Consider the following 15,915-nt stretch of genomic DNA (forward strand, 5'->3'; position numbering starts at 1 on the left):
GGCAACATCATTCATCAAAATCAAAAACCAATGCATTATTTTATGTATCTTAGTGTAGTCTACTTGTGTGCCAAGTGATACTGAAACCAGAAGTCTCTGTCGAGACTGTAGCTCTACTGGTTTGTACTTATCAAAAACCATTGCACTATTTTATGTATCTTTGTGTAGTCTACTTGTGTGCCAACTTATTTTGAAATCAAACTAAAACTGTAGAAGGAGTAGCGTTTTAAAGGAATTTCACAGAAAATTCTATTTTTAGTAACCATGGTAACACCATTCATCGAAATTAAAAACCGATGCACTATTCTATGTATCTTAGTGTAGTCTACTTGTGTGCCAAGTTATATTGAAATCAGACCAAAACTGTAGAAGGAGTAGCGTTTGAAAGGAATTTCACAGAAAATTCTATTTTTAGTAACTATGGTAACATCGTTCACCAAAATCAAAAACCGATGCACTATTCTATGTATCTTAGTGTAGTCTACTTGTGTGCCAAGTTATATTGAAATCAGACCAAAACTGTAGAAGGAGTAGCATTTTAAAGGAATTTCACAGAAAATTCTATTTTTAGTAACCATGGCAACACCGTTCATCGAAATTAAAAACCGATGCACTATTCTACGTATCTTAGTGTAGTCTACTTGTGTGCCAAGTTATACTGAAATCAGACCAAAACTGTAGAAGAAGTAGTGTTTTAAAGGAATTTCACAGAAAATTCTATTTTTAGTAACCATGGCAACACCGTTCAACAAAATCAAAAACTGATGCACTATTCTATGTATCTTAGTTTAGTCTACTTGTCTGCCAAGTTATATTGAAATCACACCAAAACTGTAGAAGGAGTAGCGTTTGAAAGGAATTTCACAGAAAATTCTATTTTTAGTAACCATGGCAACACCGTTCATCAACATCAAAAACTGATGCACTATTCTATGTATTTTAGTGTAGTCTACTTGTGTGCCAAGTTACATTGAAATCAGACTAAAACTGTAGAAGGAGTAGCGTTTTTAAGGAATTTCACAGAGAATTCTATTTTTAGTAACCATGGCAACATCGTTCATCAAAATTAAAAACTGATGCACTATTCTATGTATCTTAGTGTAGTCTACTTGTGTGTCAAGTAATATTGAAATCAGACTAAAATTGTAGGAGGAGTAGCGTTTTGAAAAATTGTTTACAGACAGACGGACAGACAGACAGAGAGACGGACGGACGCCAGACGCATTACTATCGCATAAGCTCTTCTGGTCTCTGACCAGTAGAGCTAATGAGACTAAAACTGTAGAAGGAGTAGCGTTTTAAAGGAATTTCTCAGAAAATTCTATTTTTAGTAACCATGGCAACATCGTTCATTGAAATCAAAAACCGATGCACTATTTTATGTATCTTAGTGTAGTCCACTTGTGTGCCAAGTAATATTGAAATCAGACCAAAACTGTAGACGGAGTAGCATTTTAAAGGAATTTCTCAGAAAATTCTATTTTTAGTAACCATTGCAACACCGCTCATCGAAATCAAAAACCGATGCACTATTTTATGCACCTTAGTGTAGTCTACTTGTGTGCCAAGTGATATTGAAATGAGACTAAAACAGTAGAAGGAATAGCGTTTGAAAGGAATTTCACAGAAAATTCTATTTTTAGTAACCATGGCAACATCGTTCATCGAAATCAAAAACCGATGCACTATTTTATGTATCTTAGTGTAGTCTACTTGTGTGCCATGTGATATTGAAATGAGACTAAAACTGTAGAAGGAGTAGTGTTTTAAAGGAATTTCACAGAAAATTCTATTTTTAGTAACCATGGCAACATCGTTCATCGAAATCAAAAACCAATGCACTCTTTTATGTATCTTAGTGTAGTCTACTTGTGTGCCAAGTAATACTGAAATCAGACCAAAACTGTAGAAGGAGTAGCATTTTAAAGGAATTTCTCAGAAAATTCTATTTTTAATAACCATGGCATCACCGTTCAAGGAAATCAAAAACCGATGCACTATTTTATGTATCTTAGTGTAGTCTACTTGTGTGCCAAGTTATATTGAAATCAGACCAAAACTGTAGAAGGAGTAGCGTTTTAAAGGAATTTCTCAGAAAATTCTATTTTTAGTAACCATGGCAACACCGTTCATCGAAATCAAAAACCGATGCAATATTTTATGTATCTTAGTGTAGTCTACTTGTGTGCCAAGTTATATTGAAATCAGACTAAAATTGTAGGAGGAGTAGCGTTTTGAAAAATTGTTTACAGACAGACGGACAGCTAGACAGGCAGACAGACGGACGGACGCCGGACGCATTACTATCGCATAAGCTCTTCTGGTCTCTGACCAGTAGAGCTAAAAAAACTTGCAACAATTGCAGAGGTCAGTGCAGTATCAATCAAACACAAATACAACTGCAATAAAATGTAAACAAAGGTATTGTAAGAAAACCAGTACAAATGTGTTGCCATTCAATGCTGATACCCCTGACAATAAAGTAGTCAGGTGTTTCGAATGCAAAGGGTATACCCCGTAGATGATATTGTAGATAGTATATTGATCTAATATTGCAAATGCCTATTTACAAGTTGTGTTCAGCTTTATTAATGGCGACTAGTGAATGGAGCATTTATAGGAATTCAACATTTTCAACTTCAGAGAATTATTTGTTAAAGTGAGATTTATGTTTTGACAATTGTCTAGGTTGTTTGCTTGTTTCCAGAGTAGTTCAGACAGGTAAGTCCAATAGGTTATTCTTTTTTCTCTCAATTTTTAGGTCACCTGAGTAAACTCAGGTGACCTATAGCTATCTGTTTTCGTCCGTCGTAGTCCGTCGTGCGTTAACATTTGAACATTAATCAGCTTCTTCTCTGAAACCACTGAACCAATTTCAACCAAATTTGGCATATAGCATCTATAGGTAAAGGGGAGCAAAAGTTGTGAATTTCATGGTCCCTGCCCCCCTGGGGCCTGGGGGTTGGGGCAAAAACCACTAAAATTAGTGCAATCTTTAAAAATCTTCTTTTTTACTCCTGGACATCAAGCAGTCAAACTGTTGGTATGATTGTAATCAGCATCAAGTCTTCTACCAAAATTGTGAATCTAATGGCCCCAGTGTCAGGGGTTCTAGTGCTAGGGCGGGGCTAAGTAGGTTATATAGTGAAAATGCATTATTTCTTTGAAATTCTTCTTTTCTGCTCCTGGGCATTAAATAAACTAACCAAGTGCATAGTTATGGTGAATAAGGATGCCTCTTCTAAAATTGTGAATTTTATGACCCCAGGGTCAGGGGTTCCGGTGTTAGGGTGGGGCTCTATTGATTATATAGTGAAAATGTATTATTTCTTTAAAAATCTTCTTCTCTGCTCCTGGGTATTAAATAAACTATTTAAGTACATAGTAATGATGAGAAAGAGTGACTCTTCCACAGTTGTGAATTTTTTGGCCCCAGGGTCAGGGGTTCTGGTGTTGGGGTGGGGCTCTATTGTTTATATAGTGAAAATGCATAAAATCTTTAAAAATCTTCTTTTCTGTACCTGGGTATTAAACCAATGAACTATGTACATAGTTATGAGGAGGAAGGATGCCTCTTGTGAATTTCAGGGCCCCTGAGTCAGGGCTTGTTGTGTTAGGGAGGGGCTCTAATGTTTATATAGTGAAAATGCATAAATTCTTTGAAAATCTTTTCCTTTGATCCTGGGTATTATGGCAATGATCTTAGTATATATTTATGACAAAGAATGCTGCTTCTTCCAAAAATGCTTAATTTCCTGGCCCCTGGGACAGAGGTACTGGGGGGGGGGGGTCTGAAAATGTTTTAATGCTTTGAAATCTGCACTTTGGTATAAATCAACATGATGAAATAAAATTTATAAAATTTCGAAAAGTTTGAAAGATGTGGCCCCAGAATCAGTGGTTCCTGTGGGATTGGGTGCACAACTGATAATGATAAAGTGGAAATGCATTTTCTCTTTGTTACTGTGATCTACATGTACCTCTGGGTATTACTAACCAAAGTAAGTATGAGTGCATAATTATGATAAACAATAGTGCCTCTTTCAAAATTGTGAATTTCATGGCTTCTAGATTAAAACATGAATCAAATTCAATTGTTGGAAAGTTGTTGCATGATACTCAGGTGACCTATAAGGCCCATGGGCTTCTTGTTAGTTTACTTGTTCTTGAAAAGAAAATTATTAAATGACCTCTCTAACTTCTCTATTTTTTTTCATCCTTACACTTGTATGGCCCTTCATTTTAAAGATATCTGGTGGTAAATTTGTTTGAAGTTAGCTATTTGGTATTAGACAAAACCAAATAACAACCGACAATGATAGAAATATTAATTGCAGCAAGTCATATCTCATATCTCATGTGCCTTTAAAAACATTAACATTATTTGCATATATAACAATTCTACATCTGAAGAAACCAGGGGCCTGTTTTACAAAAGGACTTACAACTTAAGACCAAGTTTAACTATTCATATAACTTTTTAATTAGCATTATATCGAAAATTATTTGAAACTTTTAAAAAAGAATGTGGTAAGATATTTTTACACAGACAATTTCAAAGAGAACTAGTGCTAATTGTAACGGGGACCGTTACAGATGTTCCCCAAATGCTCCCCAACTCCCTTTTGGTGCCATATTAACTGTAAGCTTCATGAAATAAGACAAACTCTATGCATCTGAGATTTTAGCAACATTTACAAAGAAGTGTACAAAAATCATTTAAACTTTAGCATTGCACGCGTGCACATGTGAATGCATTTGCGTCATGACCATATCATCTTGTCAACACAATCTATATTTTTAATACACTCAATATTAAAGTATTTAATCCAAAAATATTTTTAAAAACATGCTTATTCAAGTGTATGTTTGATTTTACTCATTTTACGTGCATGCACGTGCATACATGAGCATGGTGACCATACCTTTATGTAGAAGTCCATTACATCTATTTATGTTCTAAATTCCACCCCGTTTGGGTGAAAACTAAGGGAGTTATAGCTGTTTAAAGTTTCAGCCAATCAGATTGCAGCACATGTACACGCACGTGTATGCATGTGCATGGTGACCATACCTACTTAAAGAAGTCCATTATATCTATCTATGTTCCAAATCCCATCCTGTTTGGTTGAAAACCAAGGGAGTTACAGTTGTTTAAAGTTTCAGCCAATCAGATTGCAGCGCACGTGCATGCATGTGTTTTCATGATAATTGCTTTATTTCATGTTGTAGGATATCCTAATGCATGGCTATGTTCAAAATTTCAAAGGATTTCGTCAAAAAACAAGAAAGATATTGAGACTTTAGTTTCAGCCAATCAGAGCGAAGTGCATGTGCATGCGCGTGAGATCTTGCTATTTTCACCATGTCGTCATGTCTATACTACTAATATATCCTCACATTATGAGTTTCAAAGCATTTCATCTAAAAATAGAACAGTTGTGGCTATATCTATTATATTGGTCATTTCACGTGTTGCACGTGCACGCTCTTGCAAGCACGTGCGCGCAAAATGACCTTGATTCCGCAAATCTACATAACATGTCTACTAACCCTAAAAAGGTTTTACCTACATCGGACGAACAGTTTACAAGATCATTCCCGGACAAAAAAGTTCCAGGAAGAAAAAGAAGAAGAAGAAGAAGAAGACTAGATGTGAAACTCGTTGCGAGCAACGAGTGGTCTTCCGTCCGATTCCGGAGAGAAAAAGTAAAATCGAGCTGAAAAAGTAAAAAAAAAAAAAAAAAGATTTGCACACAAGGGGGGTTGGACCCAAGTCGCCAGCATGAAATTCCAACGCACTAAATATAATGTTCTTATAGCCTAAGATTCGAGGTTTAGAAAGTACATTTAACACATTTTACAAATTCCATATTGTATATATGCATGTAACACTAAAGCGGTGAAACAGTTATGATTTTTTTTCAATTTCCTGTTTATCCCCAAAGTGAACTATCCCGATTAGTTAATCGAAAAAGTTTGAAACGTTTCGCCGAAAAACATGGCTCGCTCTACGACGGTCAAGGAATCAGATATCATTTATGCTTAATAACTTGAATCACGTCTTTGAGACAAGAATGCTCAAATAAACTCCATGAAGCGATCTTTAAAAAAATCGTTTTCTTATTTCTGTTTTATTTATTAGTTTAATATGACACAAGTGTGCATGGGAAAAACCGAGTGGTTAAGATATATACTGACAATATTACTTGATATTCCTTTTTGCGAAAGTATTACTTATAAGTATGATTTAAGATCTGTTTTTCCGTAATGCACAAAAAATATTAGGTATCGAATTTCATTTGCACATTTAGTCTTTTCTTTCTCTACTTTGAAAACCAGCCAAAACCAATTATAGAAGACGTTAGTTTGACACAGAACTGCAACGTAACTACGACGTGACAATCCAAGTATTCCTTTACATTTCATTTATTCTTATGTTACTTTCAAGCAAACGCTCGGCTGACTCCATAAACCCCTATTGCGAAATGTCGGCGTTGACTGAGACAGCCGCCATTTTGGACCCGCTTCAGATTTTTGAATGCTAATATCTAGAGTTTAGATTTATCAACACTCAAACAAATTATATAGTAACCATTAAAAGGAGGGTTTCTATTAACATACCAAAAATAAATGAAAAATACTGAAAGATAAAAAAGTTAGAAAATACGTTTTTTTTTAATTTGCATCTCGTAAGAACCGGAAGTACTGACGACGCACGAAAAGGTGATTCTGCAAACCAGAAAGTCATGATCTATCATCTCCAATAAGTCTCCAGTTCATATACTTAGCCATTTTCAATAAAAAGGGGCGACAAAATCGCATTTTAAAATCAGGAAATTGTCCATAACTTGGCACCAGAAGCGAATTTTCCAAATTTCTCTTCGAATGTAACAACTTCATATAATGACACATATTTTGTGAAAGTTTCATGAAAAACCGCTGAATAGTTTTCGAGAAATCGCCTGCACAAAATTTTGTCAAAAAAAAGAATAATAATAATAAGAATAATAAGAAACAGTAGAATCACTATAAGGTCTTCCGTGAAGACGGAAGACCTTAAAAAATAATAATAACTAGATGCGATCTCGTTGCAAGCAACGAGTAGGTCTTCCGTCCGATATCTGATGGAATAAGACCTGTGTTGGGATAATTCCACTGATAGGATAAAAAATGTCAAAAAGGCACAAGAATTCTTCAAAATATGTTTAGAAATACAAAAAAATGTACGATCTATCAATTCCAATCAACTTCCGGTTCTACTTCTTCACTTCCGGTGCGACCGTATGTGCTCAAAACTACTTTCAACTCTACATCAAGCAAGCAGTAATGATCCCTGAAAGTTTCGATGGAAAATACTCATATTTAGACAACTTCCGGTTTGAACAAAACGTACTTCCGGTGGAAATATTAAGATGCTACGCATTCTTTAAATCTCTATTATGAACAATTACATTCATTAGAAAATGAAATAAATCGCTATACATGTACATGTATTTAAATTACATGTACTTCCGGTTTACAACGGAAGTGTCCACGGACAAAATGAACAAAATGAAAGTATGCATATTGTTGGGAACATTATTTTGACCTTCTTTTGTTTAATACTGCTTATCAAAATATTCACGCTTTTCGAGATATAAAACGTCAAAGATTTAGCATTCTAGCCCCCTGTGACCCTTTATTACGTAACATATGATCAAAGTTTTAGCATATATTGTTGCAAATAGTTAAGTTGAATATCTTTGCTTCAGTAATGTATCACAAAATATTGATCATTAAAGAGTTAAAGACGAGAGACTTTTGGCCCCTCTATGCCCCTAATTTGAAGGGCTAACCCCATTTTTTTCATATCAAATGAAAGGTCTTACTTTATTGCACATTTTTTATTATATATGTCTTAACAAAATATTAACCAGTAAAAAGATATAATAGAAAACGTATCAATTTTTGCGAGATGCGTATGAGCCTATTTTTCGGGCCCAGGCGAGCGTCGATGCCTTTTTACCTGGAAAGCTCTATATGCAAAATGTCACATCTACTATCCTTCCTCTACCTTCACTGAAAATCTCAAGTCGATATCTTCAGTCGTTTAGGAGGAGATCTCAGGACAAGCCGACCCTCTAAAAATCAGAAAATCGTCCATATCTCACGACCGGAAGTGACGTCATCAACGACAAAAATTTCCGACAAGGTTCAGATAAATATCTATCAGATCTGAAAGTTTGGTAAAAATCGGGCGAGCCGTTTCCGAGAAATCGCGTGCACAAAATCGGTAAGAAAAATAATAATAGGGAAAAAGAAACCGAACGAAAACAATAAGGTCTTCCGTTGGAAACGGAAGACCTTAATAAGAAACAGAGTAAAAACAATATGTTCCCCAACTTCGTTTGGGGAACATAATTATCAATTTTGCAAAATTTTACAATAAAGTTTTTGGTCTTAGTCGTAAGTTCTTTTGTAAAACGGGCCCCAGAATAAAATCAAACTAGAACTGTCCAAACGGGACAAAATACCCCCCGCTGGGTATTTCAGAAGTAAGTTTTTCCATAATAAAGATATGTATTAGACATGAATTATGAAATTTTTCTTCCAGCAGTGATTTTTCTACATTTTTTAAAAGGGGCCTGGGCCTTTAGAATTGGGAAAAATTGTCGACATTTGTATCAAATTGGGAAAAATGTTTAAAATTGTCATGTAACCTAAATTGGCAGGTAAAATAAACTATGTAAGTAAATGTAACATCATTAATCAATTTATTTGCTACAAAATAATAAATTAAACACAGTTCTATATTTTTAACCTTTTTTTTTAAATCTTTGAAAGTGTTATTGTGACTATATCAGTATACATGTACTTCCATTTTTGCTCTGACATTATGGTAGACATAAAGAGAAAATCCTTCTTGTAATAGTCATGGTTTAAGATAGAATAATCTGACATGATTTATTACAAATCATTTATTTTTCAAAGTAATTATTAAAGCTTTCTAATTACCCTAGCTAAACATAATGCTGCAATTTTTCTCTGCAATACTAGTTGCAAATGCCGGATGTAGAAACAGTTTGATTTTCGTGGAATCAGGAATGCTTTTTGTAGAACTATTAGTGCTTGGATTTACAAATAAAGCTATGTTTTGCCGGTTAACATGCATCTTACACTTTACACACAAGTTTGACAAGGAGGAGACCCATGTGTTTTTCTAGGTCTTATAAACGCTCAGAGTAATCTGCTGTTCCTTACTGTTATTTTAAGAGTCTTAGTGACTGAGAACAATAGCGTTCCATTTTAGATAAGTCGTACGTAAAAAATTCAATATAACAAAAACAACGATTTTGTGTTGGGAAAAAAAGCAACAGAAATTGGGAAAAAATCGGTAATTTTTGAGAGGGGAAAGGGCCGATATTCGGACCTGAATTAGGTGTAGAAAAATCACTGTCCAGTGACCTTGAAGTTCCCCAAATGACCTTGAGTCAAGGTCATGACACATCCTTGGGTCATGGGCAATCTTTGTGTGAAATGAGAACATACCAAGTTTATCCATAAGATAGATATGGACCAAACACGAATTATGAAATTTTTCTTCCAGTGACCTTAAACTTCCCCAAATGACCTTGGTCAAGGTCATGACAAACCCTTGGGTCATAGGCAATCTTTGTGTGGAATGAGAACCTACCAAGTTTATCCATAAGAAAGATATGGACCGGACACAAATTATTAATTTTACTTCCAGTGACCTTAAACTTCCCCAAGTGACTTTGGTTCAAGGTCATGACACACCCTAAAGTCATGGGCAATCTTTGTGTGAAAAGAGAACCTACCAAACTTATCCATAAGAAAGATAACGACCAGATACAAATTATGAAATTTTTCTTCCAGTGACCTTGAACTTCCCCAAATGACCTTGGGTCAAGATCATGACACACCCTTGGGTCAAGGGCAATCTTTGCATGAAATGAGAACCTACCAAGTTTATCCATAAGAAAGATCTAGACCGGACACGAATTATGAAATTTTTCTTCCAGTGACCTTGAACTTCCCCAAATGACCTTGGTCAAGGTCATGACACACCCTTGGGTCATGGGCAATCTTTGCATGAAATGAGAACCTACCAAGTTTATCCATAAGAAAGATCTAGACCGGACACGAATTATGAAATTTTTCTTCCAGTGACCTTGAACTTCCCCAAATGACCTTGGGTCAAGGTCATGACACACCCTTAGGTCATGGGCAATCTTTGTGTGGAGTAGTAGATTCTAATGTCCCTCCGTAAGAAAGATATGGACTGGACACGTTTGCACAAACAGACGGACAGACAGACAGCTAGACAGACGGACGGACAGACAGCTAGACAGATGGACAGACGGACAAGGTGATTCCTATATACCCCCCCCCCAAACTTCGTTTGCGGGGGGTATAATAAAATAATTTATCTTAAGCTTACCTTTACGATGTCTATAGAACACTACAGCCACGGCACCAAAAACCACTAATAAAAGTGCAACTATTACAACAGGTATTATTATACCAACTGGAGATCCACCATCTTTGTTAGCATCTATTGAATATGGGAAAAACAACAACATTTATTAGAGTGTTCCAATGTATAAATGTTGCAAGCTTTATAGTTTTACTAAAGAATACAATGAATATAATATGTTGACGGTGCGACCATTGGGGCGAGCGCAGATCATACTTATCCAGTTTTCATTTAGATTGGGCTCGTCAAACCGCACATGACATTCGGTGTATCTAATACTCTCATGTCACATGACGTCGTATGCATGTTGCTTAACCAAACTGAAGCCTGCACAGGGCTGATTTTAAGGTAGACACGTTTTATTAACTATTTTTCTGCAACAAATTCATTAAATAAAGGCAAGTTTATTATTTGTTAAACGTTTGTTCTCATTCTTGCTAGAATGTTGCTTTAGCTTTTGTGTATGGAGTGAAGCATTTTTGGTCCAAATTACTGTGGAGTCAATATGATCCAGCTGTTCTTAACCAGCAGATTTCTATTATATATTTCTATCTGAAATGTTTGCCTCTTTTGTGACAATCAGCATTCTACAACAATCCTTTTACTTAAAGGTCATACAAAATGGTTCAAAATATATGTACTAGGATTTTACTTTAGAAACATAAAGACTGGTATGAAAGAATGTCAAAATATGTTTGGTAAAAATTTTCTGCCTTTGCTTAACAGAAAAATAAAGGCCTAAAACTTGTCCACTTGAAAATTTGTTACTCGCTTATCGTTCTTGATTTTGTGTTTTTATGACGTCACAAAGACCCATCAATGTAAACAACGTATTGGATCTAGTATAATTTTACCGTATTTTATTGAGTTAATTTTTTTGTCTTTTTTGTGGATATAAATGTGATTATGATTTTAGAAAAGCTATCTGATTCTAAAGTACAGGTTACTCTATTTAAACTGATCGTTAAATAGGCATGGCAATTAAAAACGAGAGGTTTTTCATCGTAGGATGAGGACTGATGAAAACCCCTTTGAAATCAAAATTTTTCTCCTCCAACTATGAAATTACTTATTTTGAATTAATACCTTAGAAACAAATATCTTTTTATATTTATTTGATACATATATATGATATAATGTTTTTTTAATCATTCCCAGTGAAATTATATAATTTACAACAATAATAAAACAAGAGGCCCTGGGGCCACATCGCTCACCTGAGTACAGAGGCTAGGAAAAAGCAAAATCAGTTGAGTATAAAAGCTTAAATGCATGAGTGGTCCCTTTTATCCCCCAATTGTGGCCCCATCCTACCATTATGGTCATGATTTGAACAAACTTGAATCTACAGTACCTGAGAATGATTCCACATGAGTTTCATCTTTCCTGGCCCAGTGGTTCTTGAGAAGAAGATTTTTTAAAAATGGCATTTATTTTTCACAAATTCATTATTATCTCCCCTTTAAAGAGGGCATGGCCCTTCATTTGAACAAACTTGAATCCCCTTCATTTAAGGATACTTTGTGGAAAGTTTGGTTGAAATTGGTGCAGTGGTTCTTGAGAAGAGGATGAAAATCTGAAAAGTTTACAACGACAACGACGAGGCTTGATCATGAAAATGCATTGCTGAGAACTACTTCACCCCCAATAAATCACGAAATAAAAGTTGCAAATAAAAATTGGTTTACAGTACACCTTGGTCTCTAACCCTTCAAGACTGAATTAACAGACATTGGTTCCAACAAATGAATTTTAAAGGTACATACCTTTACCAGGTACTTTGAACATCTGCTCCTCACAGGTACCTGCTGCATTACAGCATTCATAGCTCATGGATACACCTTTTGTACAGTGTCTTATCACTTGGTAACCACTCACTGTTTGGCCTGTTTCATTATTCTAAATGAGAGAGAAGATATTCATAAAGCTGATAAGTTCCCCATCAATTAATTTTGAAATATGTCATTGATAAATGTTTCAAACTAAAATTCTCTGATGAAATGTAGCTCAACCAGTGAACTTAAACAAAGGGTCAGAGAAGAGCAGCACTTAAGGTAATCTGATCCTCTGGTTCTGAAAATCCGACATTGAGTAATTGAAAATGCTCACAAAGATGTTTCTAAATTCTCAAAGTAAAATATATTTACCCACGGTGTTTCTTAAAACTTCCATCTTGAAAGTTAACCATATGATGTAGGGAAAATTATCAAATCTCAAATAAATTTTCAGGAAATGCGATTAGAACTACCTACTGCATATTATCTAATTGATAATTGATCAATAAAAACATTTGAGGAATAAAAACCATAGGTATCCAGGCTTTTAATAAAATTGCATGATTTTTAAACTTATTTGGTACTTTCGTTTCTCCTACTTACTTCCATTGTTTTATAATGCATATATATAGTGTATGAAGTGTTTCCTATCAAAGAAAACACAGTTAATCACTTCTGATTTCAAATTATGTTTATAAATATTGGTAACTAAGGCTAAAAGAAAAGAACTTTGATTTTTTTTTAACATGCAAGTTTTACTTACTTTTATGGGGTACAAATGTCAACTTTTAAAATACCATTTATAAAAATTTTAAAGAACATTGAATCATACTTAGAGGCATATGATGAAAATTGTTGCATGAAAAAAATTTCAGTTGCAAGCTATATTTTAAGACTTTTTGAAATAAATTATAAATCAAAAAGTTATCCTTCCTGGCTGATGATTGGATATCCTTAAATTAAAATTTTCAGTAAATAGAATTATGTATCTTAGTGTTAAGTCTACTTTTTTGCAAAGTTATAATAAAATCAAAAAAATGTATGAGGACTAGCATTTTGAATGTATTTCACATAAATTTCTATTTTTCAGTAACCTTGGCAATATCTACTTTCACTGCTGCAAAACTGTATAAATATATGTATATAAGTATATAATAAAGCTTGGTACCATTGTAAGCATCCCATTTTCTCCTGTGAAACAAGTTGAAGTAACACATTCGTCCTCTTCCATGGGTTTTGCAAAGCAAACATCTTAAATTTAAAGAAATACATTGAAAGCAGCATTAGAGCAAATAAATGTTTTTAACAAGAAGTCTGTGAGCCAATGCTCACTAGTAATACCCCCGCTCTGATGTGAATATAAACTATCATGTTACTATACACAAGTTCAATTATGGGCAGATGCACAGATAAGTTGACATCACAAGTAAACAAAAATTAATCCAATGATCTGGAATGCCTAAACAAAGAGGGTACTAAAATTTCAAGCATCTGCAATGAGTAGTTGCTGAGAAAACTGCGACGAAATTTTGTTTTGTATGAAACGGACAGATGCAGGGACAAACAGGAAGTTGATATTAGATTTAAACAAAAATAAATCCAATAATATGGCGTGCCTCAGAGAAGATTGTGTAAAAATTTAAAGCATCTGTGATGAGTAGTTGCTGAGAAAACTGCGACGAAAATTTGTTACACACAGACGTACACACAAGGGTATAACAGTATACCCCTCTCCTTCTGAGTGGGGGTATAATAAAATGTTATGAATTTGATTTTTAATTGAAAAGGCCTTTCTTAAACTTATAGAATTAAGAAATCTATAACTATAGATAGCATTCTTAGATCCAATATTATACACAAAAGTATTCAGGCCTATATATGCATAATATATATTTAAATTTTAAAATTCTTTGTCCAAGATAAAACTACAAATAGTGAAAATACTTTATTTCTACACAAATCTACTGATTCATCAATAGACTTGCTTAAAAAAAATTTTGTGGGCGGGACAAACAAAGTGGGGTTTGTAGCAAGTGAATTTGCAGAATCAAAAGCATATAAATGTAAAGAATAACTGTTAGATTTTTTTGTTTCATGGGATGATCAATCGATTGGGTTGTGTCAGGTAATTTTATGCATAAACATCTTCAAGGTACATGCAAATTATCATGCAAGCCAATCGATAAATCACATCATGAAATCACAAATTTTAAGACAGGTATTCCTTAAATATATACACTGCAATTGATGTTCTCCAAAAGCATTAACCTCGTAACCAGCAACATAACAAGACATCAGGTCATGAACCATCTTTTTCTCATGATGGGTTTCCAATTTTCATCTTTCAGATATTGCACAGCAGAGGATTCAGAAACAAGTTGAAAGGGGGTGGGTTAAACCAAAAAAAACATTACTGTAAGTACTAATTTTCAATGCCTTTTTTATGTCTACATGTACATGTACTTTTGCAAAAAATTGGGGGTAAATCCCCCCTCCCCCCTTTCTGATGCCTATGCACAGTAAGGAATTATATATGTACAATTTTCTGTCACATGCAAACTTTGAGTATGGGTTTTCAATGATTATCTGTTACAAATTATGATGGAGATATACTGTGGTTTCATCATTAGTCGTGGAGCAACAATTTTTCAAAAATTTCGTTGTTGAATCAATCCACAAAATCAAATGTTCATCAAAGTTTGGTACCTCCATTTAGTTAATCATGGCTAAATTCACGTTATGAAATTATAGTTCATGACATATTATCAAGTGTTATATTAAAATTTGTCATTTGATGAAGCATGAATTTCTAGTACTTCTCTATACTATAAGAAAGTTCGGTACCAGACAAAAAGCATTCACTTTTTTATGCTACTGACCTTGAACTTGCGAAAATAACCTTAATGTATAGTTATGACACAGCTCAGATCAAAAGCACTCTTTGTGTCCAGAATTAGCTTTCAATGAAAGAAAAAGTGAGCAAGCTCACATACCCAATGCTTCCCCAAAACTCGAAGTGCTGAAATTCCCAGAAGAAATAAAGCAATCTGAATTTCCTGGTAATATGCACATCTACACATTGTGCCTTAAATATCTGCAAAAAAAGACCAAATGCTGTGCAGTGGTTTATAAGGGGTTGTGCTGACAAACTGTTCATCTCTATATTCAAGATATGGCCAAAAATCTAACTAAGTTGAAAAGTGTAAAAATTTCCAGAAAAAAATAAAGGAATCTAAATTTCCTGTAATATGCACATCTAAACACTGTGTCTTAAATATGAGCAAAGTTTGACCAAATTCCATGCAGCGGTTTATGAGGAGTTGCGCTGACAAACTGTTCATTTCTATATTCAAGGTATGGCCAAAAATCTGAGTTGAAAAGTGTTGAAATTCCCGGAAAAAATAAAGGAATCTGAATTTCCTGGTAATATGCACATCTACACAGTGTGTCCAAAATATCAACAAAGTCTGACCAAATTTTATGCAGCGGTTTATGAGGAGTTGCGTTGACAATCTGTTCATTTCTATATTCAAGATATGGCCAAAAATCTAATTAAAAAGTGCAGAAATTCCCAGAAAAAATAAAGGAATCTGAGAATTTCCTGGTTATATGCACATCTACACAGTGTCCTAAATATCTGCAAAGTTTGAGGAAATTCTG

At 34.4% G+C, this 15,915-nt stretch overlaps 2 protein-coding genes across 4 annotated transcripts in view; one reads left to right on the forward strand and one right to left on the reverse strand.

Annotated features, from left to right (window-relative positions):
• Positions 1-15,915, forward strand: part of LOC134233625 (UPF0046 protein K07C11.7-like) — a 49,271-nt gene that overhangs the window by 16,486 nt on the left and 16,870 nt on the right. Inside the window, exon 2 of one of the 2 annotated variants that reach the window (XM_062715603.1) lies at positions 14,604-14,643. The exons of the other annotated variant lie outside the window; for it this stretch is intronic. The gene's annotated coding sequence lies outside the window, so the exon portion shown is untranslated. The remainder of the gene's footprint in view (positions 1-14,603; positions 14,644-15,915) is intronic. 2 annotated transcript variants of the gene reach the window in all.
• Positions 1-15,915, reverse strand: part of LOC134233624 (uncharacterized) — a 30,701-nt gene that overhangs the window by 9,295 nt on the left and 5,491 nt on the right. For both annotated transcript variants that reach the window (XR_009985035.1, XM_062715600.1), the window contains exons 3-5: positions 13,424-13,506; positions 12,247-12,379; positions 10,445-10,558 (exon numbers count right to left, since the gene is read on the reverse strand). Coding sequence is in view for 1 of the 2 variants with exons in the window: in XM_062715600.1 (XP_062571584.1) it covers positions 10,445-10,558; positions 12,247-12,379; positions 13,424-13,506 (330 nt within the window). In the remaining variant the exon portion in view is untranslated. The remainder of the gene's footprint in view (positions 1-10,444; positions 10,559-12,246; positions 12,380-13,423; positions 13,507-15,915) is intronic.

This window comes from Saccostrea cucullata, unplaced genomic scaffold (assembly GCF_032062105.1).
Source record: "Saccostrea cucullata isolate Sc308-1 unplaced genomic scaffold, CSIRO_AGI_Scuc_v1 ctg174, whole genome shotgun sequence".
NCBI classification, from domain to species: Eukaryota; Metazoa; Mollusca; class Bivalvia; order Ostreida; family Ostreidae; genus Saccostrea; species Saccostrea cuccullata.